Source organism: Peromyscus maniculatus, chromosome 9 (genome assembly GCF_049852395.1).
Source record: "Peromyscus maniculatus bairdii isolate BWxNUB_F1_BW_parent chromosome 9, HU_Pman_BW_mat_3.1, whole genome shotgun sequence".
Taxonomy (NCBI): Eukaryota; Metazoa; Chordata; class Mammalia; order Rodentia; family Cricetidae; genus Peromyscus; species Peromyscus maniculatus.
This window is the reverse complement of record NC_134860.1, coordinates 39,854,471-39,881,297: the sequence shown is the minus strand read 5'-3', so window position 1 is coordinate 39,881,297 and position 26,827 is coordinate 39,854,471. Positions and strand designations below refer to the sequence as shown.

At 49.3% G+C, this 26,827-nt stretch overlaps 1 protein-coding gene across 35 annotated transcripts in view; it reads right to left on the bottom strand.

Annotated features, from left to right (window-relative positions):
* Positions 1-26,827, bottom strand: part of Camk2g (calcium/calmodulin dependent protein kinase II gamma) — a 60,295-nt gene that overhangs the window by 21,930 nt on the left and 11,538 nt on the right. For 9 of the 35 annotated variants that reach the window (XR_013042322.1, XM_042284656.2, XM_042284666.2 and 6 more), the window contains exons 3-13: positions 23,253-23,312; positions 14,963-15,017; positions 14,050-14,115; positions 10,833-10,905; positions 10,574-10,676; positions 10,059-10,142; positions 9,516-9,610; positions 8,769-8,891; positions 5,118-5,201; positions 4,834-4,876; positions 392-435 (exon numbers count right to left, since the gene is read on the bottom strand). Coding sequence is in view for 33 of the 35 variants with exons in the window: in XM_042284656.2 (XP_042140590.1) it covers positions 392-435; positions 4,834-4,876; positions 5,118-5,201; positions 8,769-8,891; positions 9,516-9,610; positions 10,059-10,142; positions 10,574-10,676; positions 10,833-10,905; positions 14,050-14,115; positions 14,963-15,017; positions 23,253-23,312 (830 nt within the window). In the remaining 2 variants the exon portion in view is untranslated. Of the gene's footprint in view, positions 1-391; positions 436-2,422; positions 2,486-4,833; positions 4,877-5,117; positions 5,202-8,768; positions 8,892-9,515; positions 9,611-10,058; positions 10,143-10,573; positions 10,677-10,832; positions 10,906-14,049; positions 14,116-14,962; positions 15,018-23,252; positions 23,313-23,406; positions 23,538-26,827 lie in introns of those variants that run through there. The other 26 variants (XM_016003381.2, XM_042284661.2, XM_042284657.2 and 23 more) reach the window with 10 other exon arrangements.

Here is a 26,827-nt window from a genome sequence, read left to right as displayed (position 1 = left end):
CCCCAGAGAGGTAGTCATGGCTTCAGGTCCCCAGGACGGTAGGCAGCCTGCCCGAGTTACTACGGAACACTGGTTTGTTGAGTAGAAGAGGTTGTGCAAAAGGAACATGATTAACCAAATGGCCCAAACAGATGCGAACCTAGAGCAGCCCTGGAGATGAGGTTGGTGCAGAGAAGTCAGACTCTAGGACCATTCCCATCTACATAAGGTCAGGAAGCCCACACCCCTCTTCCCTCTCAGGCCAGTGGAACCTGCTGTCTCGAGCACCAAGGCTTAAAACCAAACAGCAAGGACAAGGTTCCTAGGGAAAGGGAGAACTAGATGCCTAGAATCCCTCAGCCCCCACTGGGAGAGAAGCCAGTCTCGGTCAGAGGACTGGAGAGGTACCTACCTTGACGCCGCCATCTGACTTCTTGTTCAATAGGCTTTTGGCAGCTGTGAAAACAAAGAGGCAAGTCATGTCTGGGCATCACATCCTTTCTTCAACCTGGCAGCCAGATCTTCGAGAAACTGCTGAGCTAACAAGGGGCCGGGAGCCCCCACAGCTCCTGAAAAAAGGCATTCCAGTAGCTCCTCTGCAGGAAGGGCATCTCGAGGGTTTCAGAGCCATGGCACTCTAGGACTTCTTTGCCATGGATGAGGGCTCAGTGGAAGCAGACACCCTGTGCTTAGGAAGAGAAACCACATTCGGTACTAGAGTTTCCTGGGGCACTGGGAACACTGTCCTCGACAGCTTCTACCCAGGCCTGGAAACAGAGTGCCAACGTGAAACGGTTGAGGGCTCCATTTCTAGACACCATGGAAGTCCTCTCGATGGAAGGATGCAAGACATCTCCGGAGTTTTCTCAAGAAAATAATGCCACAGTTCACGAAGGAGACCAGACGTGAGGACAGACAGTCACAGACACAGAAACCAGGACCACCTACAGGAGGGTTTTGCCAAGGGGCTGAAGCCTTCACTGGGCAGGACCTCACCAGTTCACTGGGTTCTAGCCATCACCCTTTCCCATTCTCTGGATCCATGAGCACAAGGACTGGCTAGAATTATGGGCTGCCAAACAGATTCCAGCCAGCCATAGGGTTATGTTCAAGGCTAATGACCTTCACCAGGCAGAGGGTGACCAGAAGGCCACACGTCATAGGAAGGCAGCAGACAAGAGGGTGGGCGAGTTCTGGGAGGCACAGGGATATAGAATCAGCCCAACTCTCTGATTTACCTGGGCTGCCCTAGATTTCTATCTTGGCCCTAACCACTTGCTCCCTGTGTTTTGTGACTGACCCACGAGTGGGTTATTTAACCACTTTGGGTCTCCAATTCTTTATTTACAAAATGGGATGCAACAGCCCCTAGGTCACAGGGCAGTGGTGGCGATGAAACGGAACCATGCCAAAAAATAACTTAGCAGAGTGCTTGGCATGTAAGAACCCTCAATCATGACCATTGCGGTGACCACTGCCGCTGTCCTCTGCTCTTCAGGTGGCCATTCCTATCTGAGCCACGCTCTTTCTCCAGCAAGAGAAAGAACATAGCTTCAACACAACATTCTACTTCTCCAAACACTGGCCTTTATCCCTAACTCCCGTCATGCTGTATTTGGGCAAGTGGATGATGTTTAATGTGTTTAGAGCAGTAATCTGACTACCTACTCTCACATACTGGTTCTCCACTCATATGCCTACTGGAATCCCATGGAAAACTTAAAAAAAAAAAAAAAAACAAAACACTTATACTTATCCCATCCACTAAGAATTCTGTTTTGTCTGGTGTGGAACCTTGGCATCGGGATTTTGTTTTATGAGCTCCCAGGTGGCTGATGGTCCTGTACAGTCAGTTGAGAACTTACAACATACATGTTCCTAAGTATCTCTGTGTTACTTGTTATTACCATCAACAGAGATGAGGGAATTAGGGGTTGGAGAGCTGACATGGTTTGCTCACTATATGACGGGGCTAAGAGTCAAGTCAAGGGATGGCTGACCCTAAGGATTCTGTACTCCACAGCCTTTTAGACCAGGACGTCTGTAAACTGCAGGCTTCACAATTTTGAGGTTTTCTCTTAAGGGGTCTTAAATTGTGCTGCAAGAGCCTCGTCTTAGCACTGGACAGCTCCAGGCCATGCCCAGGGTTATTTGCTGGTCAAGTCCTTTGGCCATCTGGAGGAAAGGCTCCTAATGCCCAACTCCAAGTCCCCAGGCTATTGCCTCCTGAGAGTTGGCAAGCGCCCAGCATGCACGGCTGGTTAGGGGCCTTCATAACATCAATGTGCTTGCAGATGCCAAGTTAGGTGGTCCGTATGGCATGCCCATCTCAGCCCGCAAGCATGGGACTCGCCTCCCTGGTGAGTGGGCCTGGCATGCTGGCCCTACTGTTGGGGTGGCAGGGAGCCAAGGCAGGCGGTCAGGGAGGACTCATGCCACGTACCTTGCCCGGCCAGGCCGGCGGCGCTCGCGGCAGGCGAGGCGGGGGCGGAGCTCTGCCTGCCAACTGAGGGGATACAGTCTCTCAGTGCACAGAGCTGCCGCAAAGCCACGGGGGCCAGTCAGCAGCGAGCATGCCCCAGCATGAGGCGTAGAAATCGCTGGCCGCCCACGCACAGCAAGGCCCGGGTGGCATGGCCAAGCCAGCCGAGCTGGGGTAGAGGAGGCACCAGGGGGCAGACTGAGGAGGCAGGAGCAGCCAGCCCTACGGCAGTCTGGGGGCCTGTGAGGCTTGGACAGGCTGAATACCATGCCTCTACTTCATGGCAATGGCTCCACTGCTTGTCCCATGGTCGCTTCAAGTTAAGAGCCCAAGGGTAAAAGCCTGACCTGGTGGGAGGCAGGTACCTTTTCCTAGGAAACCGAGCTCTGGTTTAAATGAGCCTGGTACTAGAGTGCCTGGAGCACAGAGCATGTCCCTCACCACATTCCAAATAACAGAGAGGGACTGGGGCATGGAAGGCTCCCACATGGCCCTTGGGCAGCTACCTTTATGGATAAGGCCCAGCATCGCCCTTAGACACAGATCTTCCTCCCTGTAAGGAGCCAGCAAGAAGAGGTAGCTTTTCTCAGTCTGCATTTCACTGTGCACTGAGGATGAAGATGCCCGAGGAAGGAGCCCCAGAAACAAACCAAGGCCGTCAAAGCTGGATGTCAACATCTGTCCAACCACTACTGTACCCCATGGATCAGCTGGGGAAAGAGTCTAGCTTGTGCCTAAAGGAATGAGTGACTATCCTTCCTTACACCCGCAGAAGTCTCTTTCTGCAGACACGTCTGTGGCTCTGTCCTCGTCTGTCCCGAATTCAGGGCAGAGGAAGCCTGATCATGCAGTGCCTGCAGCATCTTTTTGTTTTTGCAGTTCCTTCTGAGCGAGGATAAAGTGATCTCAAAGGCCAGAGGGCTCTTGAAGGATAAGTCAATGCTCTTTCCTAGCAGAACCTGACGGCCTGAAACCAGGACACTATTTCCTGAGATGGAGGGGGAGGCTGCCATGCAGCCCAAGACCACAGGCCAGGGCACTTGCTTCTGACTGGCCTGCCTACACAAGAGGCAGCAGTCTGTCTTCACCTTCCTTTGACTCAGAGGAGAGAGGAAATATCAGCACTCTATGGGCAGCCTAGCAATGCCCTTGAGTGTCCTCTAGGAAGGCTCTTAAATCAAGAAACTAAAGCTGAAAGTCCTTACAGGATAAGGAGCGCTGTGGGGGCTACAATTCCATCTCTGTGGGAGGCAACAAGCCACATGCTCCTGTTCCCTTCCCGGAGGAGACCATGACCTTCTAGCGTGCACTCAACAGAGGAATACACCTCCAAACCAGGGTCATCAGGTCCTGACAGCCCGGAACGCGGTGGTCCACGGGCAAGCGTTTATGGAGCCCTAGCCCTCCTGCCTGAAGCCTCCTCCAAGCCAAAGCTCTCCAGGGACCCAGATCAGGTTTAGTGGGACGCCCTGCCCAGAACGGCCGGCTACTGTAACTGGTGGGTGGCGGGCACCCCTCACAAGCCCCTCTCCATGGCGGTGCAGGAGGTAAGCAAGGGAAGGAGTCTTGTTAGAAGGATGAGAAAGGGGGTCTTGAACCAAAACAGCAAGGCTGGGGGTTAGAGGAAGGGAAATCCAAGGGCAAAAGCAAGCTGGGGAGAGACCTCTCTGTCTTCAGTTAAGTCTTGACATTAATCTTTTCCTCACAGAAAAGCCACTGTGCGCCCAACTGGGGGCAAACAATGAAGGTGAGGGTGAGAATGGGGTGGAGGGGACTGGAATGTCTTGCATCTTAAAAAGAAATGTCAAGTGTGATTTACATATGACTGACCAACTCTCCCAAGTCCTCATGCAAATGAAGTGAGTCCCTTCACCTCCCCAACACTGGCCTCTCTTTCTTCACTTTCATAGGTGGTGTCAAGAGGCTTTTGTAAGCCTCAGTCAATGTGAAAGGTTTAAACATCTGGAATAATTTCTATTAGGCACAATGAAGTAAGAGATGCCCTTAGGTGGGTGCAACTGAGAAGATACACTGTATCCCATCTTTCTCCAACACCCAAGACTGGCTAAAACCTCAAAGTACTGTAGAGGCTTCGGAGAATTATGACCACATGGGGATAAGGCACATGGGAAGCTGGCAGGCTATACTGGTCTGAAGAAACAGAATTCATAGACTGGTGCCTCAGAAAAGCCCTTCCCTCCACATTGGAAGAAAGTGGGTAAAAGAATCCAGCAGCCGCCGCCCTCAAAACAGGATCCTTGTTCATCCTGTTCAGGATGCTGCCGGAGACAGTGTGCTGCCTGGACTGGCCAAACTCCATTCTTGTCCCACTCACCTCAGCGGAACTAAAGTGCACAACTGGGAACACATACCTGAGAAGTTCCTGGAGACCAGCATGGTTGTGAGGATGGCACCCTGGGGAAAGAAGAGACTCCTCTCAGTCCAAATGGACTTCAGAAGACGGGAGCCTGGCCCCAGGCAAAGGCAACTCTTGCTCAAAGCCCAAGAACATGAGTTTTCTGGTGCCCCAACATGAGCAGCCTTCAGAGCTCAGCTCCAGTGGGGGGAGGGGGAGGCTTCACTCTGAGACCCCGCGGGAGGGACATTGTTAAAAGGCCCAAGTCTGAGAGGCCAGGGATCCAGAAGCAAGGCTCACCTTCAGTTTTCTCCGGGCATTGAATTTGCGCAAGCACTCCACGGTCTCTTGGCGATGCATCATGGATGCTACTGTCGACCGTTGCTGGAAGCCAAACAGACAGGTCCGTGAGATCCCCATCACAGACCCTCTGCCGCTCACCTCAGTCCCCCATCACCGCGGCACTGATGGCTGTACCAGGATATGGTACCACACTCTGCTACCACAGTGCTTATCAAATGAGGTCACAGATGAGAAAAACATTTCTTTAGAACAGAAATGCCACCCACAACTCAAGGTCAAGAAAACCACCAAAAATTGATGCTGGATGAGGATACCAACAGAGCTTTTCAAAGGCACTGGCATGACCGGGTCCTGGTTCAGTGACTTCTCCATCAGCTCATACTGAGTACCCGCTCTAGTCCAGACTCTGCACAGGGAAAGGCCGGCTCCTGCTCTACAGGGTGCCTTTGGAGAACCCCTTACACATTCCACAAGTTCTTGAAAGAAACTGTGTTCTGAAAGCTAAGAACTACCTTGAAGCAGAAATTCTTTATTTTTCTGAGACAGGGTCTTGATGTTGTACCCCTAGGCTGGCCTTGAATTCAAGATCCTTTGCCCTTGCCTCTCAAGCGCTGGCATTATAGGTGAGCACCATAATGCTCGGTTCTTTTTTCATCATTTTGGACGAGTTTTCTTTCCTTCAATGTATTTGCTGTTAACATACTTGCCTCCTTAACCCGAGCCCACCCGACAGCCTGCATTTCCTTGATGCCTCGGGGTCATAACGTAAGCATCGTTTACTATGTAATACTATGATATAGTAATGTCCCTGGTCCTCACTCTTTACGACTGCGATCAGTCAGCCAGGTTGAAAATAAACGCCATGGTCTCCGGCCTAGAGTGTCCACCACCCACAGTCCCTGCCTTTGCCGCTGACCTGCTTCCCTTCCTGGATCCCAAAGCAGTTCTCTTCACCTTCTCTACCTTTCTTTCCCCCATTCCTTTATATTGAATTCTCCAATGAGAAGTAAGAGACTTGTGAACACCCTGCTTCTGCTTAAGTCTCCATTCCCAAACTGATCTTCCCTTCTCCCAGATGCGTCCGTCCTATGCCCAGGCTGGACCGCTGACCCGGACTCAAGAATCGCCTTTCCCCCTTTGCTCTCCAAACCTGTCCTTCTTCAGTCAGTATTAGATTCTTTTCTAATTCATTATATTCAAGCTTCCATTAAAAACAAAAACAAAGGAATTGGAGGACATTAAATTAAGGGAAACACACACACACACACACACACACACACACACAGAGGCATTACTTACTGTGCGCTCGCTCGCTCTCGCGCTCTCTCTCTCTCTCGCGCTCTCTCTCTCTCTCTCTCTCATAGATGGAAGTTTAAAAAAAAAACTAGGGGGCAGGAGGATGGCTCATCGGTTAAGGGCACTTGCAGTTCTTGCAAAGGACCCAGTACCCACATGGTAGTTCACAACCATCATGAGCACTAGTATGCACACACATACATGCAGGCAAAATAAACATGTACAAACTAATAAATCTTTTTTTTTTTAAGTAAACCCGAGCAAGGAGGTGGTGGCGCACGCCTTTAATCTCAGCACTCGGGAGGCAGAGGCAGGCAGATCTCTGTGAGTTCCAGGCCAGCCTGGTCTACAGAGCGAGATCCAGGACAGGCTCCAAAGCTACACAGAGAAACTCTGTCTTCAAAAAACAAAAACAAACAAACAAAAACAACGTAGATTTGAAAGTAAAGACAAGTAAAAATAGTGATTCTTAGGGGCTGGGAAGAAAGGGAATAAATTGTGGTGTGTGTAACAGTGCATCATATAGTGAACAGTCCATGTGTAATTATCACGATTAACAATGCACATTTATATGACAAAGGAAAACACAAACAACAAAACTTCCTGACCCATCTTCTTCCACTAAGGAATACTGGTTATTTGTTTCTTCACTACCTGCTTCCCAATGTCTCAGCCTCCCTTCTCCGAGACAAACAAGTATCTCCCTATTGTTCTCCACTATCGCTATGAAATTACAAAACCATGGCCTCTGATTGGCCAGAGCTGGGGATTCTTTCCTATCTTGGGACTTTCAGCGTCTGGCTGCTGATGCTCCAAGCCCCCCGTTTCTTAGTCTCTGTATCTTCTCTCATTAGAGACAGTCTTATTCTCAATCTCCTTGAATGACTCAGATCACACTCCCTGTCCTTGAACGCGGCTGGCATTTAGTGGCCTTCTCTTCTCTTACTGAAGCAACAGAGCTCAACAGGAATCTGCTCAATACAAGAACAATTTCATGTTTCCAAAACCTCAACATCACCTACATAGAAACAGCAGGCCACGTCTCCAACTTCTCACTTCCACTCTCCACAGCCCCCGCCTCTTCCACGCTCTCTTTCGGTGCGGTGATGGAACCCAGGTTTTCATGTGTGCCAAGCAAGAATTCACACCCCAGACCATGCAGCCATAATTCTTACTGCCCGCCAGGTGCCTCGGCTGGTGACTCTTTAACACCACTCTTACTGCCTACAGAATCAAATCATCTTTTCTCAGCATCTAGTTCTTCTGGGTCCATGGACTGCCCAACCATCGCTCACTGACCAGTTAAACCCAGCACTGCCCATCACCTGCCTTCTCCTTCACTCAAGCCCAGACGCTAAATCCTTTACATTCTCTTGCACTGATGGCACCCCCCTCCTCCATCTCTACCCTCAGCTAAGACCTCACCTGGCCTTGCTCACACAGTTGTGACAGCGTCTTGTCTCTGCCTCCAGCCTCTTGCTCTAGCTATTTGCTATATAGCTTCCAAACTGACATTAAATGTAAGTATCATACTCTCTTTAAAACTCGATGCTTTAGCCAGGCAATGGTAGTGCACGCCTTTAATCCCAGTACTCATGAGGCAGAGGCAGGCGGATCTCTGTGAGTTCGAGGCCAGCCTGGTCTACAAAGCAAGATCCAGGACAGGCTCCAAAATTATACAGAGAAACCGCGTCTTCAAAAACCAAAAACCAAAACAAAACAAAAAGAAAGAAAAAGAAAAAACGGGCGGTGGTGGCGCACGCCTTTAATCCCAGCACTTGGGAGGCAGAGGCAGGCAGATCTCTGTGAGTTCGAGGCCAGCCTGGTCTCCAAAGCGAGTTCCAGGAAAGGCGCAAAGCTACACAGAGAAACCCTGTCTCGAAAAACCAAAAAAAAAAAAAAAAAAAAAAAAAAAAAAAACTGGAAAAAGAAAAAAAAAAAAAAAAACAACAGTGTATCAACCTACACTGACAGCCTAGGAAGAATTCCTAGGCTCAAGAGCTTCACAACTAAGCTTCAGGAGCACATTTCGATAGTTGAAAAGCCTCTTGTGTTTCTTCACTGTGTCCTGGTCAGAGCTGAGGCCCAAGTACATCCTCAGCTTGGGACTTCTTCACATTGGGTACCAACTGTTTTCTATCAACCACCTGCTCTAACTCAAGAACTGAACCAAATGACAGCCGCACAAGTAAAGACCTATTAGCGCTTTTTGCCTCCCAAGTCCCCCAATGACATTTACTGACCTTGGACTGCACTCATCTCCCTGCCCTTCTGAACCCTTGTGCAAGGAGGGTAAAGGGGTACATAAGGGCCGCCACCTGCACCCTCCAAGACTGGGGCAGAGACACTTACACAGACCCATGGGTGCTTGAGAGCCTGGTCAGCGGTGATGCGCTTTGCTGGGTTTATGGTCAGCATCTGGTTGATCAAGTTCTTAGCTTCAGGAGTCACCGTGTCCCATTCTGGTGATGGGAACTAAGGAGCAGGAGCAGGGGAGAGGAGACAGGAAATCTGTGAGCCTTCTACCCTGAAACACAGGCAGTCTTCATCCCAACTTCTACAGTCGGGTCACTCTGAGGTACTCAAGAGTTGGAGAAGTCCCGGGACTAGCCCAGGATCTGCGGCAACTTATAGACTTGGAAAGGAAGACAGAACAATAATGGTTAGAATGCCAACGGACCAGACCAGTGAAGGAAGGGAGGGGGTCCGACACTTTCTGCTTCAACTTTATCTTCCTACTAAGAGAAAACAGGCTTTGCAATGTGCCCAAGGTACCAAAGTGGTAGAGGAAGGCTCTAGAATTCTCCCTGTGTGAACTAACACACCAAGCAGCTTCTCTGTTCTTTGCAAAAATAGACCAAAGGGGCTTCAATGAGTTCTGTGACTTTATAATCAACAAGGAGGATTTTTCTTTTAATCTACTCTCTGTACATAAGGTGGCAAGAATTGAGTCCTGTATGCCCATCCTTGGGTCCTCAAAGTCGTCCCCTGACACCCTATATCAAATGACAGTAACACCAGTCCCTCGGACAGACCCTTAGAGGCAGGGAAGCTGTCCTCCGGGGGTGCCTGCTCGGCTCTCAGAAAACCCATCCTTACATCGTAGGCTCCAGCTTTGATCTGCTGATACAGCTTGTGCTGATCCTCATCCCAGAAGGGAGGGTAGCCCACCAGGAGGATATACAGGATGACCCCTGCGAGACAGAACACACAGGTCACTGGGGTCGGTCACTTACCCCTGAGGAACCAAGAAAGGCCATGCAGGGCTCAGAACCACCCAGAAAGGTAAGGTCAGGCCAGTTAGAGGTGGACGCCAGCCAATGACACTGCCACCAGTCCTCCTGCCGCCTCACTCCTCATGTCACCAAGCCCTGCCAGAGACCTCTCCGAGGTGCAAGCTAGCCTCTAGGTCGGGGGGCAAATCCTTCTCCAAGAAGGGTGCAACATAACCCCGGAATTCACTTGCGGGGGAGGGCATGATGGGAACAGCCCTCCCAAGGGACCGAGAGCAGACACTATGACTTCACACACAGCAGGCACTTGTGGAGCCCAGAAGGAATGGCAATGCCTCTTCTTCCGTCATCACAGGCAGGAAGCCAGGGGCCCACACCACCGAAAGCTGAGTGTGCGGAATGGGCTTACCGCAGGCCCAGATATCCACAGGTTTCCCATAGGGATCTTTCCTCAAGACCTCGGGGGACAAGTAGCCTGGGGTGCCAGCAAAACCTGCAGCAGAAGAGAAGGCAGAGCCACACTGAGCCTACTTCCTCTCTCAGTAAGCCCGCACCTCGAGCTTCCTCCCCGGCCCTTCTGACGCCTGCTGCTCTTACTCTATCGGCTCTCAGCGCTCAGGCTGCAAACGGTGACGGGCTGGGCTTCCTGGAGTGCCCGGAATCTAAACCAGAGGGCCAGGACTCATGCCTACCAGGAACTCCTGCACCTCCCCAGAGGCCGCGAGAACGCACTGCTGACAGCAGCCAGACTCGCTGCACTGACTCACGAGGGCCAGGAGGGACCTGGTGCCCTCCCACCCTCCTCCACTGTCTGAAAAGGCCAGGACCATTAAAGGCCTGACTTGTAGTTCTGAAAGAGGAAGACAGACCAGGAAAAGGAGGAAGGGCGGAGGCCGCACTCCCGGAAGACGGGGTCACCCTTACCAAACCAGGCCTGCTGCTCTCCCTGCACTTCGATGGCGAGGCCAAAATCGGCTAGCTTGACCGCAGCACCCTTGCATTTACTCGCCAGCAGCAAGTTCTCGGGCTGCAGAGGGAACAAGGAGAACCTCATGAGGCACCCGCCCTCCCTGGAGCCCAGAGGGCGCCTACTCGGGGCTCACACAGTACCGCTAGCTAGCACCAGGTGGCGCCAACAAGTCACAAGCAGGAGGCAAAGGAAGTCAGCCTGGTTGTTAAGTACCTTCAGGTCCCTGTGGACAATGTCATGCTGGTGGATGTGATTAACGCTCTCCAGAATCTGATGTATACAGTGGCTGAAAAAGCAGCACAAGAAATATCAGTGCAGGGCTAAACCACCTCATCAAAGACCACCTGTGTGGACCACATTCGCTGAACACTAAGCTAGAACCCTGGGCGCCTTGAATATTGTCCACCTGTTTTTACTTTATTTTTAATTGAAAAGTAGCTGTCTACTTCTGAAGGACAGTGTGATATTCTGATACAATGTACATCACCATATAGATCATTTCAGATCTTCTTTCTAGTGAGAACATTTAAAATCCTTTTTTATACATTTTAAAACACTGCCAGGAATAGGTGGTGCGCACGCCTTTAACGTCAGCACTCGGGAGGCAGAGGCAGGTGGATCTCTGAGAGCTTGAGGCCAGCCTGGTCTACAAAGAGAGTTCCAGGACAGCCAGGGCTACACAGAGAAACCCTGTCTCAAAAAACCAAACCAACCAAATGACTCACTACAGTCACCTCCTGTACAGGAAGATGTGGGAACCCATCTCCTCCTCCCTGGCCAGCAACTGTCCTCTCCTCACCCACTCCAGCTCCCGCTGACCACCATTCTTCTTCACCTCTATGAGATCATCATTTTTAGATTCCACATAGAAGTAAGATCACGCAGCATTTGTCTGTCTTCCTATGCCTGGCTTGTCTCAGCCTAACATCTTCCAGGTTCACCTACCTTGCCATAAATGACAGAATCTCCTGGCCTTTTAAAGGCTCAACAGTGTACACTATCCTTTTTTAATCCATTCATCTGCTGATGGACATTTAGGTTGTTTCCCTGTCTTGGCTATTGTGAATAATGCTGCAATGAACGTGGGCGTACAGACATTTATTTCTTTAACATACTGATTTTAATTCTGTTGGGTATTTACCCAGTAGTGGGACTGCTGGATCATATGGTAGCTCTATTTTTAGTTTTTCTGAGAAACATCCATACTGTTTTCCAAAAATGGCTATACTAATTTACAATACCAACAGTGTCTAAAGCTTCCTTTTTTTCTTTCTTCCTTTCCTTTTCCTATTTTGAGGGAGTCTTCCTGTTATGTAGTATAAGCTGACCTGCGACCTGCCATGTGACCCAGACTGGCCTTGAATCCATGATCCTTCCACCTTGGCCTCATGACTGCTGGCAGTATGGAAGCATGCCACCATGTAAGAGTTCTCTTTTCTCCTCATCAACACTTACTTCACAGGAAGGGAAACTGAGGCCCAGGTAAGGTTATGTGAGTTTTCCAGAGACTGGAATTGAGGTCTACCATGGCTTAATTTGACTGCAAAGGTCCAAAACAACTAATTTGTTCTCTAGATACTGGAAGATACTAAATATTCCTACGAAAGGTGAGACCATCCAACCCCCTTCCTTCTCTTTCCTAAGTGAGCTTTTTCCTTAGGGAAGAACTTTATGCTGCCTTGGGAAGAGTACAAGGATAGGTGCATGGTGCATGCCTTCACCTATCCAAACACTTACTGAGTGACTCTTAAAGTGTTTTCTTGTACTACCAACATGTGAACTGTCCTAAAGTTTCTCATCTAGCAGGGAGGTAAGACAAGCACATAGATTCCCTCCGGAAATAATGTGTTTAGGAGGGCTCTCAGTAGGGTCTGCAGAGCATTTCTGACAATTCTGCACGGGAAAAGACAATCTGGCTCCCATCACATTCGGCTGCTGTTTCTTAGCGCCCGCCGACTGTCCACCTTGCCAACTCTCCTGCCAGCCTTGCAGTCAAATCCCTGGCAGCAGGTGTGAGTACTCTAGAGCAGTAGTTCCCAAGTGGGGGTGAGCGTGCCCTCCAAGGGACATTTGGCAACGTCTGGAAATAATTCTGGCTGGCACAACTTGGAAAGGGGGTTATCGACTGCTCAGATGCTTCTAAGTTCTGTTCAGGCATAGGAGAGACTGTCATTACAAACAACTGTCTGTGCTAAAGGTCAGTACCATTGAGGCTGAAGAAGGCTGGAGTATGCCCAGTCACCAGCCTCCGCCAGGTGTGCAGGGCCGACCTGCAGAACATCCAGACATGCGGGCCTGAGTGGCCTGCACTTAGGTTCTGCTTCTCTGAAATCCGGTACTGAGCCGCCTAAGAGAGCCAAAGGGCCAAAGGATGTTGTCAGACCCAGACACTGAGGCTCAGGGCCTCCACAGCATAGAGCCCAACAGCGTGCCAAAGGAACCTTAAGACTGAGCTGCAGAGGCGAGTCTCCACAGAAATGTATAATTAGAACAGAGCCCGGCTAGCAGGGAGAGCCTTCTGGCCAAAAATGGCAAAAGTGCGAAGTGTCCCAGCAGAGCCAGGCCAAGCCCACTGTACAGCGCCCCCACCCCCAGCTCCCTGAGCTATCACCGCCTCCTCCCACCCACAGCCTGGTCCTCCCCTGCTGGCACTGGAATTCATCTCTCCACTTGAGAATTTTTCCCCAGGCTGAGGCATCTGAAGTTGATCAGCAAACATCGGCTGTTCAGGGTTGAGAAATTCGTGAGGAAGCTGCACTCCCCCACTCTCCAGAGGCAGCCTGGGCCACCACATGAGCAGATAAGCTGGAGGCAGGATAACAAAAATCAGGCGGTAAAGGGGAAGAGCAAAGGTGGACCAGGGAGCCCAAACAGCACCGGATGTGCTGTGTCGCACCAAGAGCCACTGGCTTTGATGGAAAGTTGGGGCCTGAGCCGTGGGACCCGCGCTGGTCATGGTGGGGAAGTGACCAGGTGACATGGGCTGAAAGCCCCCGGGGAAGCTTTCCGGTTTCATATCCTTCAGGACAAATATGCTTTCTCCACCTCCAATCCCCAGTTCCCTATGTCGAGACCCTGTCCACACCAAGAAAGAAGAGGTGCAGAGCGGACCACTGGGCATGCTTGTGAGTACATAATAATGCAAAAAAAAAAAAAAAAAAAAAAGGTATTCCGGGGTAATAGGATAAAGGAGACCAGGAAGAGGCTTTGAAAGAAACTAATCTGTGGGTGCTGAATTTTAACCTCTAATACTATGCACAGAATGCAGCCCTACCTACCACAGTTTTACAAACCCTAGTCCAGACAAGAGTCCAAAGACTATCCAAATAAAACACAATGCTACCCCTTTCCCCTCCCCCTAAAAAAGTAGCCAGGACTTACTCCAGTCCTGAACTCAAAGGGTTCCAGTCAAAGCACCCCAATCTCTCACCTGGCATCGGCCTCACTGTAGTACTCTCTGGCCACGATGTCTTCAAACAACTCCCCTCCGGTAACACTGTAATCGACAGAGGAAAGGGTCAGGGGGCAGGCAGGGTCCACTGGCCAACTCTGGCATCCGACAGGCAACAGCCATACAAAAAACAAAACAAAGCAACAAAACAAAAAACCGCTTTTAGAGCCACCCCAAATCCCTGTGCACTTGGGGAGCCCAGAACACGTCCAGTCGCTCTCCCTCCTTCTCGACGGCTGTTTCCATAACCTAACAGAATCACTAGCACTCAGAAAGTGACAGAGGGATCTAAGAAAAATAGTCCAGCTCCCACAAGAGTCACCGCTCTACACAAGACCAGTATGAACAGGTCACACGGCGGTGCAGGGGCAGACCTACTGCTGAAGAGGAAGGCTATCGAGACCACAGACGCGGAAACTCAACTGCTGACAACATGGGACAGCGCTTTCCAGGAGGCAAAGAGCCACGCTCGCGACTACAGAGCAGCCGGCGTGAAAGAGAGAGAGACCAACGGGGCGCAGCTCACCAGTCATGGAAGCTACCTCCAACTTCCCAGAATTTTTAAGGACTACAAAGAGTCCTTATTTCATTTCTCCAATAAGGAAAACACACCAAGAAACAAGAAAGCAGCTATGCACAGAACAGGAAGGAGAGAGCAAGGCCATCCTGGAGCTCATGCTCTAGGAGACAGTGCGTGAACAAGGAGACCTCGGAGCGGGGAGCGGCTCTGGGCAAGCACACTCATCCCCCGACAAACTTCCTGAGTCCTTTTCCTCAAGCAATGGAGAGGAAGCCTCAGCAGAGGCTAAAGACCCAGTCCAGCCTTTCCCAAGCTTTCATCTTCAGCCAGCTGGAGAGAAAGGTCCCCATACCCTCAGAAAGTGGCACTTACAGGTCAAACACGAGGTAGTGAAACCCTTCTTCAGAAATACTGTCATGGAGACGCACTGTAAGAGAGGAGATGGGAACAGAGATTAGCAGAAAGGAACTCAGAAACCCTGTTCTCTGTAGCAACCCCACCCAGCCCCATCTTGTCAGCCGCACAGACAGGGCTTGCTTTTGAAGAAGCTATAGAGAAAAAGGGGCAGTGTGCTTAGTACCCCCCAGGCCAGGGGTACACAGCCACAGTAAGAGAGACAAGCTTCATGGCTCAGTCAGTCAGAGGAGAAGAGCCAGACTCTCCCTAGAGGGCTGAGTCTCAGAAGGTGGACCTAAGACAGGCACAGGAACAGACATGGACAAGAGAGAAAGGCCCAGGAGCTCGTCCAGAGGACACACAGAAGCAGGAGGATGAAAGGGTTTGGGAAAAGGGAGAACCCATCAGAAAGGCACGTGGAACAGGCCACACACACACTCCAACCAACACAATGACTGTTTTGAGACGGAGTCTATATCTATAGCCTCAAACTCAATATGCAGTTAAGGATGACCTCAAACTCCTGATCCTCCTGCCTCTACCTCTCAAATGCTAGAATTAAAGATATATGCCACCATACCTAATTAATGTGGTGCTGTGGATATCGCTCTATATAAATAAAACACTGGCCAGTGACCAGGCAGAAAGTATAGGCGGGACAAGGAGAGAGGAAAATTGAGGAAACAAAAAGGAGGAGGAGGAGACACTGCCAGCCACTGCCAGGACAAGCAGCATGCAAAGATGCCGGTAAGCCATGAGCCACGTGACAAGGTATAAATTTATAAAAATGGGTTAATTTAAGATATAAGAACAGTTAACAAAAAGCCTGCCACGGCCATACAGTTTATAAGTAATATAAGCGTCTGAGTGATTATTTTATACGTGGATTGTGAGACTTTGGGGCTTGGTGGGATCTGGAGAGAAGCTCCCCAGCAACAATGTGGTGCTGGGGAATTCAGGACTTTATCATGTTGGGCAAACACTCTACCTACTAAGCCATATCTTCTGTTCCTCTCCCCTCCTTTATTTTTGAGACAGTCTCACTATATAGCCCTGACTGACCTAGAACTCATGATGGTAGACTAGCCTGGCCTCAAACTAACTGAGATCTGCCTACCTTCTCAGTTTTAGGATTAAGGGAGTGATAAGCTGCTACGCTCAGCCCTTATTTATTTTTGAGATAGGGTCTTGCTATGTAGCCTAGTTGGCCTGAAACTTGTGGCAATCCTACCCTGTTGTCTGAAATACTAGGACGACAGGCATGTACCAACATGCCCAATCACAAATAACTATTTATCGAATGTATACTATGTGCCAGCCTTGGGGTAGATTTATGTCATATACTACTATAGGCTTCTTTTGAGCAATACAGTATGCCAGATCCTAGGCTAGGTGATGGCATTTAGGAGGGACAGAGTGTTCGAGGAGCTTATGGCACTACCCTGAGATGACTGCTACTTCCATTTAGAGAAAACCACAGGGGCTCAGACTTCAGATTTCTCGGCAAAGGTTAAATAATTACTAACTGGTCTCAGACTCCAAAAGCTAGTCCACTCAACTACAGCCTATAAGAAACGTGGGCCAGCCCACACACCAGGCAGCAGAGCACCAGAGCCAAGGAGAGAGTGCTCACAATGTCCCTACAACAGGACCATAGATGGGTCAGAGAGAGAGAGAGAGAGAGATCGAGCAGCAGGTAGAGTAGGCAGTTCTCCAAGTGCAAAGAATGGCTGGCTAGCACAATTCCTTCTCGATGCCTGCCTCTATAGCTCTTGGGCAAAAGACTAACCTGATGTCTTCTGAGGTTCCTCTCTGGTTTCTGCCTACGCAGCCAGCCCTGGGTTAAACGCCAACTCCTGAGCATCACTCTAATGCAAACAGAACTTGCTGTGGCTGCCTGCGTGGATGCTCTTGTCCCTCCCTCACCCAGACTCTTCCTATAGGGAGCTTTTGGCGTCAAAGGGCTCCCATCATGCCTTTGACCTCTGCTCCAAGCTTAGCAGTCACAGGAATACCTTCCAGGGCATTTCAGGAACGACACCAGAGCAACAGTTTGGAAAGTGCTGGGCAGAAAACAATCATGGTGTCGCTTCCTTGGCAGGCCTACGCTGCTGCCCGCTCCAGAGCCAAAGCATCTATCTCCTAAAGGCTGCACTTCCTATGTCCCTGTGACTGAAGACGCAAAATCAGCCAGAAAACAAACCCAGGTGCCACAAGGTACTGACCGTCAACCACACTCCCTTTCTCCTCACTTGAGGACTCAGAGGCTGCCAGATGACAGGGAGGGCTTTTAGGGCGGAGGGAACCACAGTTAGGTCCCCTGCTGCCCTCCCACCCCACCCCCCACCCCCAATCACTTCTCTGGTCTCAGCCAGTGCCTCATCCTGAGTCCTGCTGTGGCTGCTCCCTTGCTTCCAAAAGGACTTTCCATTTAATTAAAAATTTGCTATTAAAAAGCATTAAAGTGTGTAATACAAATAATCCCCTGGAAATCAGCTGTCCCAGAAGCCAAAGACCAGCTTCATTAGGGAGCTGACAAACAGCATCGAGACGCTGAGCTGCCAGGACAGCACCTAGGATGCTAACAATCAACCACTCCCAAGGGGAGCCCAGGTGTCCCGTCCTGCTGGGCTTGGCCTGGAGCCCTGAGGCTGAACTCACCTGGACAACCTCCTCTCAATACTCCACCGCCCAGCCCCGCAGCACTGCAGGCCTGAGAACCGGGCCAAAGGCGCAGACACCGGGCCTTTGCCCTTCTCCAGGAAGGCCACACACAGCGTGCAGGTGGGTGGGGATTAGCAGAGGAGCAGAAAACTAATCCTTCCTGGCCACCCAGCCCCAAAGGTTCTGCTGTAAGCTCCAAGCAAGACACCCAGCATGCTAAGGCAAGGGGCTCTGAATGGGACTTCTATCTTTTTTCTTTTTAACTGGTAAAGAAAATTAACAGGAAACCAAGGACAAGGAAGAGAAAAGTAACTGTGCCATGTTAAGCACAGTTGATTCTTGATGATTAAAATTAAAATGACTAAAATTTAATTAAGCTATTCCTATGTGCCAATCACTGGGTTACTTTTTTTGAGACAGTGTCTATGTAACCAAGGCAAGCCTTGAGCTCACTATGTAGCTGAGAGACAACCTTGAACTTGTGATCCTTCTCCTCCTCCTGAGTGCTGGGACTAGAGGCATGCAGCTGGATTATTCGGTGCAGGGGACTGGACCCAGGGTCTTATCCATGCTTAGCAAGCACTGTACCAACTGAGCTGCATTCCCGGCCCATGTCAAGTATTTTATGACAGTATTTTACTGAATTCTCACTTTAACCCTGTCGGACGACTCCTTATGACACCCCTCCCTGAAGGGAGAAGAAACAAGCTCCAAAGGAAAACAGTTCAAAGCCACACCACACAGCAGAACTTGAAGTAACTGACTTGGCAAACTAACATCACAGAACGACAATGAATCATTGTGTCCATCCTCTTAGGTAAGTAAAGGAGCTCCACTCTGTCCCTGCCAGCTCTGGCCATTCCAATTGGCTTAACGTATTCATTAGGAAGCTACCATAAAGCAGACAGTGTTGCAATATGGCTGAGAAGAGAAGGAGCCAGGCTCTGCCATTATAGAGAAGACAACAGGCTTTAACTAGCAGTTACACAAATACGTAACTAGTCACATAAATGGGACTAAGGACACATGGAACAAAGCCATCTGATGTCCAGGCCATTTCACAGTCATCATGAGACACACAGACCAAGAAGACCAAACCAAGACTCCAGTCAGGACGATCTGGGAGAAGAAACAATCATGACTACCCTTCAGCAATAAACCCAATTACTAATATCTAAAATCAGTGGGAAAAGGAACAGATCTAATAAGTTTTACTCAACATTTTACACTCTCATGGACCAAGAAATCTACAACCCAAATTCTATGAGTGGCTATTTCCAATTCTTCAAAAAACAGCCAACAAATGCCAGAGAAAAAACACAAAAGTTTTTTCAAAACAATAACAACAAAACACTGAAAAAGTATCTTAGTAAAAAATATCTACAACTGAGCTGGGCAGTGGTGGGGGCACACCTTTAGTCCCAGCACTCAGGAGGCAGAGGCAGGAGGATCTTGGTGAGGACAGCCTGGTCTACAAAGTGAGTTCCAGGACAACCAGAGCTGAAACACAGAGAAATCCTGTCTTGAAAAAACAAAACCAACCAACCAACCAACCAACAAAAAATGTCTCTAACTGGGGCTAGAAAAATGGCCCAGGAATTAAGAGTGCATACTTCTCTTGCAGAGGACCTGGGTTTGGCTCTCACATCCACACTGGGCAGCTCACAACTGCCTATACACTCCCTCTCCAGGAGATCCAATGCCTCAAGTTTCTTGACACCTGTATTCACATCCTGCCCATGCATGCATGCACACACACCAATTTAAAAATAAAATGAGGTATGCTTTTCAAATGTTCTTAATAACACAGTGGGAATGGGGCTGTTACTACAGATATCTCAGACAGAACTAAGTTTGTGCCCCAAAGACCAGCTGTGACAGGTCTGGCCCTCCCAACATGGGGGAAGATTTAGGACAAGGTCAGTCACAACTCAAGTTACTTTTTTTCTTTGCAATTGCTCTTGCTACATTTACTATCAGCTGAATGGGTCCTGGGCCCAAGGTTTACTGCAGCCAGGCTTGAAGAATTAACAGCTGAGCTGGGGCAGGGGTGGGGGAGCTGGGATTCAGAATCTCTACTTGCATGTCTGTGCTCTCCCTCTGCCAACTCCATGAATGGATGCAAGGACAAAGCAGGCTGGCATATATGGGTTAAATAATTTGTTAGGGTCATAGCTTCTAAATAGGAACTCAGGAATCCAAACCCAGTAAACCCAAGTCATAAACCTGGGCTTCTCCAAGGATGGACTACAGACCAAAGCATGAACATCACCTGGAGACCTTGAAGCTAGGAGAAATCTCAGCTCCTCCCCGCAGACCTACTTATCCAGGATCTGAGTTTTGACACGATCCCTGGCTGATTCATAAGCACATAAAAGTTTGAGAAGTGCTGCTTTAAACCACAAACGCTGGAGCAGCTCAGCACGAGAGAAGACAGCGTCTATTCATTAGAGGGATTCAGAGCGGAGCGAGGAGATCAGAGGTAGCACGCACTCCATTCAGACTTCAGACTATCATCAGCACTAGCCAGCTTCTCTGCTAACTCCCCACAGCTAGCCACTCTCCCAGCACGCTGAGTTCAGCATGCAGCTTACACCCAACAGGCATTGTGTTCGCTTGTTTTTAATTAACTCTATTTTTTTTTATAACAGTGTTGAGTTCATAGCAAAACTGAACAGAAGGTTCATATACCCCCGACTCCCATGCACAGATTGTCCACACTGAACATCCCACACCAGGATTTGTTATCGCTGACGGACCTACAATGACACATCATTACCCAAAACCCACAGATTACATTAGGGTTCACTCTACTAACAGAGTCTTAACTCAGCACAGAATATGTACTAGGGGAAAAACCGGGATTGCCTGGCTCTTTGCACCAAATACTCATGAATTTCAATGCTACCAAGTCTGACAACAGCCAGAGCTTGAAGATCTGCTCTCTACTCTCAGCTTTTTCAATTGTGCGAGGCTACTGGGTAGTCAGCTTCTTGTCACCCTTTGGGATGGAGTTTAAAAGGCCAGAACCAAAGGGGCCACAGCTTTAAAGGACACAGCAGTAGAGAGGGGAACAGTGAATTAAGGGCACACTCTGTCTCCTCTCTAGCCACAAGCCAGGTTTGGATCCATGGCAACCCTTGCCTCCTGGACCCAGAGCTCAGCCACATCTCCAGGAGTCCTGGTTCCCACCAAAAGCCAGAGAATCCAGCCAGACAATGCTCTCAGAACACAGTCCTGGCTTGCCCTTCTTTCTGCCTACCCTTAAGCCTGGAACTGGTCCTCAGACCAATACATCCCTCAGGACACACAAAGAGCCATAAAAAGTGAAGGCAGTTTCTGGCAATCTGATATCAAAGTGACTATACCATGCTTGCCTTTCCTGGGTTTTACAGCTTACCAATAGTGAAGACACATGGAAATGTATGGTCCATCCCTCTGCCTTTATTCTAAGCAAAGCGTAGAAAAGGAGGGGGGTACCAAACCACAGGAAGTCTAAGAGGTCACGAACTATATATACTTATTTCTATAAATAATAAAAGGCTAGACATTTTCTAGGTTAGGCCCTGCTTTTGCCCTTCTTGCCGATTTGTCAACTGTTATTATACCCTCACCTTTTCATGGTCAACCCCATCATGTCACAGATGAAGCAAAAGTCAGCCTCCTCTACCCAATTCATCATTGCTATCTGAGCTGATCACAAGAAACACAAAGGGAAGTCACCGCCCGAGCTAGCAGGCAGCTTTGTTTGGTCTTGGGACTTGGGACAGAGCTCCACAGGCCTAGAACTCAAAGTGCACCCCCCCACCCCCAGGCAATGGACCTAGGCCACCCTGGCCTCGAACTCATAGAGATCCGCTTGCCTCTGCCTCCTAAGTACTGGGATTAAAGGTGTGTGCTACCTCTCTCTCAATGGTGGGGTAGGAGCTTCAGAGCCAAGTCTTTTGGTTCAAAAGGCAGAGAAATGGACTTTTTTTTTTTTTTTTTTCTCAAAATGTGAAATCTCATTTTTACTTTACTTTATTTTTTGGTTTTTCAAGACAGGGTTTCTTCATGTCGCTCTGGCTGTCCTGGAACTCACTCTGTAGACCAGGCTGGCCTCTAACTCACAGAGAGATCTGCCTGCCTCTGCCTCCCAAGTGCTGGGATTAAAGGTGTGCGCCGCCACCGTCCGGTGAAATCTCATTTTTAAATACTAGCCAGTAATATTTTTATATCATTGAACTAGCCACATAAAACAGCCTCTTCTTGTGACTACTGTTCTAGGCGCTTCTCTGATGCCCTCTGCTTTCCGAGGCGACATACTGGTTCCCACTGTATTTTCCAGGTAGAAGCCTAACCTTGGAGGCTACTCGGGAACTACAGCAGCTCTAAGGCCAAGACTCCTGGCTAAGGGGCGCTGGTGGTGTGGCACACAGTGTACCCGGTGGAGCAGAGCACTGGTCATGCCAATCAGCTTCCGGTGTAATCCAAGTTGCTGATTGTGATCTATAAAGCCCTGCATGTTTGGAGTTCTGGTTACCTCAGCGCTGCTCCTCTTCCAGTGGGCTGGAGCTTGACCTCAGCTCCTCCACATAAAAGCTCACTCGGATCCCTGAGATCTGGGAAGCCAGAGACTGGCTAGCTCTGGAGGCAGCATGAAGCCTCTTCAGCAAGTCACCTCTCAGGCCTAGCCTCCGAGAGCTAAGAAGGCAGTGTTGGGGCACTGTGGGAGCCTTGATATTTAGGCCATGCCTGAGGAGAACACGTGTTATCTTTTGTGATGACTCAGGGATTTCAGGAAAACCTAGGAGATGCTCCCTGCCTCAAGTCAACGCTGCAGCCAACCCAGTTTCTGCCCCTTGTGTAAGGAGCTGCAGATCAAGGCCAACACTTTTGGCAAGGACTATTTCAGCTGAACAATGTAAAACGGAGCCAGAGTGGGCTATGGCAGGCGAGCCTCCTCGGGCTTTAGAACAACCAACAATGTCCTCTTGTACCCCAGGCAGGGTGGGAGCGGGGAGAGATCCTCTCAAGTTTTTCTCCTTCCTCATCTCTTACCGTTCCTTCTCCAGAGAGGCCAGGCAGGCAGACAGGCAGTTTGCTTTCCTGGCTCTGGGGAACAAACAGGAGTACCATGGAAACCCCCAGAGTGTGCAGGACACCGCAACAAGGACAAAACTCTTTGAGGTTCAGGAACAAAATCCTGAGCCTTTCATGACGGCCACGGACGGCCTCTGGTGAGGGACTCTGGCAGACTGGTGAGCCGGAACCTCACACACTGAGAACTCTGGACTGCAGCCCAAAGGCAGAAGGAGAAAAGAGTCTGAAACATATTCAAAAGGCTCACATCCCAGCCCTGAGACGGCACCACAGCCAAGGAGACACTCAGATCTCTAAACAAGAGAGCCCTACAATTCTGACACACAGAATCCCTCCATCCTACTCAGACAAGAAGACACCAGGTGAAGGTCCATGCCCAGAGGTAACTCTACACACACACACACACACACACACACACACACACACACACACACACACACACACACACACACACACACACGGCCAACCTCTGTTCTCCCTGCCTTCTATGAAACACTCCAAGACTCTGCTGGACACTCACCAATGTTCGGATGTTTCAGAAGTCGGCATATCCGGGCTTCTCGCTCTAGTTTCTGATGATCTGGAAGGAGGAGAAAGAAAACAAAAGTCATTAGCCGTCCACCCCAGCTCTGGTTACCTGGCTAGTCATACTCCTTTAATTCCTGGGCACCAACCAGGCGTTTCTGGCCATTTGCTAAGTGAACCCAGCAAGTCACAGCACATCTGCAGACAGTTTAGCGACGACCTCTTCCTGATGAGGAAATGGGAGTGGAGAGGTTAAACACCTTAAACCAGCGAGCAGCACACCAGAATTTAAATCTAGGCCTTTAGCTAAACCTTGGTCTCCATCCTCTACAACAGATATTCATTGAGCTACGGTGTTAAGAATTTGGGGGTGGAGGGGTGAATGTCTCAGCATTCGAGAGACAGAGGCAGGCCGATGTCCGAGTTCAAAGCCAGCCTGGTCTATATAGCGAATTCTTGTTCTGAGTAACAACAGATTTCCCTCATCTGGGGGGAGGTTCGGGTATTTCAACACCCTCAGCTGATGTACCTGAAATTCCAGATAGTACCGAACACTACATAAAAGCCCTGCAAAGGCAGGTATGGTGGCCCATACCTGTGCTAATCCTGTGCTCAGGAAGTAGAGGCAGGAAGGCTACCAGTTCAAGGCCAGCCTAGGCTACATACTGAGACTCAAAACCCAAGGACTGGGGAATATAGTTCATTGAAACAGAACTTGTCCTAGCAAGTACTAGGTCCTAGGTTCAAATCTTAGCATTAAAAAAAAAATGAACAAACAAAAATCATAACCAAAACAGGTGCTGGTGAACACCTGTAATCCCAATACTGCAGAGGTAGAGACAGAAGAAGTTGAAGGGACCCCATCTCAAATGGGGAGGGGGGCATTGAGGTATTGTAACAGTTGATAATCTGATAAGCAAGAAGGCTACTAAGTGACTAACGGACAAGTAGCTTACACTGTGTGGATCTGTGGATGAGTCATGTCCTGAGTGGGATGGAGCAGGATGGCAAGAAATTTTATCGTGTTACTCAGACAACATGCAATTTAAAATTTATTAATTGCTTATTTCTGGAATCTTCCAGAAATTTGGATCACAGCTGACCACAGGTAACTGCAACTGGAGAGCCAAACCAAGGACACAGGAAGACTAAGCTAAGGTAAACTGAGTCTGACACATAGCAGTCACTATGCTAGAAGTTCTATGTGAATTCTCTTATGTGGTCCTTCTAGCAACCTTGAAACATAGTGATGCTGACGACGGTGATGTGGGTGACGGAGGTAAGGATGGATTAAAATAACACCAATTACAGGGTCTGTGGACGGCTCAGTGGGCAAGAGCTCTTGCCGCCAAGTTTGATGACCTGAGTTGGATCCCTGGAACCCACACAGTAGAGGGAGAGAACCAACTCCTACAATTATTCTCTCATCCACAATCACACTCGAATGCTATGCCATGCACATATACATGCATGTGTGCATACACACAAATAAATGTAACGGAACATATTTTAGAAATAAGACAACAGCAGTAACAGCTGGACCTGATTAAAGGTTCACTATGCAAGCGAGACACGTTTTCTTTTATCCCTAACACAACCATAAGAGATTGGCACAACTATGATGCCCGTTTTACAGAAAGAGAAAGTAGGACACAAATCTTGCTTCTCTTCTTGGCTACCTGCTGCTGTGGGATTTGGCTTCTCCACACTCAGACCTTAAGACTACCGTTTTGAGAAAATGACCACAATCTGTTGAGTCTTCAGATCCAGGTGAGCTGGGTAGGCCGACTCCTTCCACAGGAAGGCAGGGCTCCAGGATGCAGAGAGATGCTCCGAGCAGGGAGGCCTACAAGTCTCCCCGCTCAGCCTCCTACTGCTACCTGCTGGAGTTTGGCCAGAGCCGCACTTGCGCAAGGTCTTCCCCCCTCTTCCTGGGAGGGTGCGATTTCTTCTCTCAGAACATCTCCTCATCCCCCACTGCATCTCTCAGACTTCTCACATCATGCATCACAGCTGCTATCTTTTGGCCATAAGCTCTTCCAAGAGGGTTCAGGATTTGGAGTTGTACTTGCTAGAGGTCTTTATGTAAACAGGTCTGTCTCAGTAAGAACCCAGCAGTAACAGCAGCAGTAATAACTCCCTCTTCCTAAGCTTCACCGCATGCCATGCAGAGTCAGGGATTCTCAACAGTTCACCCTCACAGAAACTCTGTAAAGCAGGGATCTCTTCTGTTCCACTACATCAATAAGGAAACAGAGACTTAAGAAGAGAGAGAGTCACCGGCCGAAGTACCACAGTCAGAAAGCTGATGAAGGCGGTGTGGCTCAGACCCCTCCCGCCACTGCTATGCCATGACAGAATGGAAAAAAGTCAGAGTATCAACTGAAGACTCCCAGGTTTGGGGGAACAAAATCCAATCCAATCCAACTCTTGAAGATAAGAAATCCCTCTACATCTGTTTTTTGAGGCAGAGCCTTATGTAGCCCAGGCTAACCCCAAACTCACTATGTAGATGATGACCTTGAGCCCCTAATCCTTGTGCACTACCATGTACGGCTTATGCGTCGCTGGGGACTGAACTCATACCTGCTACATCTACAGCTGAGGGGTTTCTCCCCATCTTACCTCCACTCTGGACAGGAGTATTTCTTTAAAGTGTCCTATAACCACTTCAATGGTCCTACCAGGTAGGGAGTAATCCCTTTTTATTTATTTATTTTTGGTTTTTTGAGACAAGGTTTCTCTGTGTAACCCTGGCTGTCTTGGAACTCACTCTGTAGACCAGGCTGGCCTGGAACTCAAGAGATTGGCCTCTGTCTCTGCCTCCCGGGTGCTGGGATCAAAGTTATGTGCCACCATGCCCAGCCTGATTACTCCAACTGTATACATGGTAAAACTAAGGTCCAGAGATGTTAAATAACTTAAGGTTCAACAGGAGGAAAAGAATCAAATGCTGGCCTGTTATTCTGAGATAATGCAACGATGACAGACTAGCAGGAATTCCCTTACATTGTTTTCCAATCATCCTTAGCTTTGTCCTAAACCTTTCCTCTAGCAACAGCTCAGCTTTGTGAAAAGTGGTGAGGACAGGCTGAGATTAGTTCCTGCGACTCAGCTAATCCATCCCAGCTGCCCAAGATCTGGGTCAGGCCTTTCTTCCCATCTTCAGGTTCAGCACGGCCATGACCAGGATTTAGCCAGGAGAACCCTGGATAACTCCCAATTCCCAACATTTCCTGGTATCCCTTGGTCCAGACACAACATGTGGCTGGAGACTTCCACCAACAAGAACAGTCCAGAAGGCAGCAATAAACCTGTTTGACGGGGTGGTAGGCTTGCTCTTCCCATATCTGGCCCTCTGACAGGGAAAACCCACATTTCTCTCCCAGCCCTGGTCTTGAGACCAAGGCATCAAGCAAGGCAGCTGTGCCAGCGGCAGACCCACCCACCCCATCTCTGACCACTCACCTCACCACCCTTGACCCACAGCTCTTGGGGCAGGGGTGGGAGAAGAGCATCTTGCAATGTGGAGGTGGCGGCTGAGGGACGGCCCGGAAGATTAATGTTTAT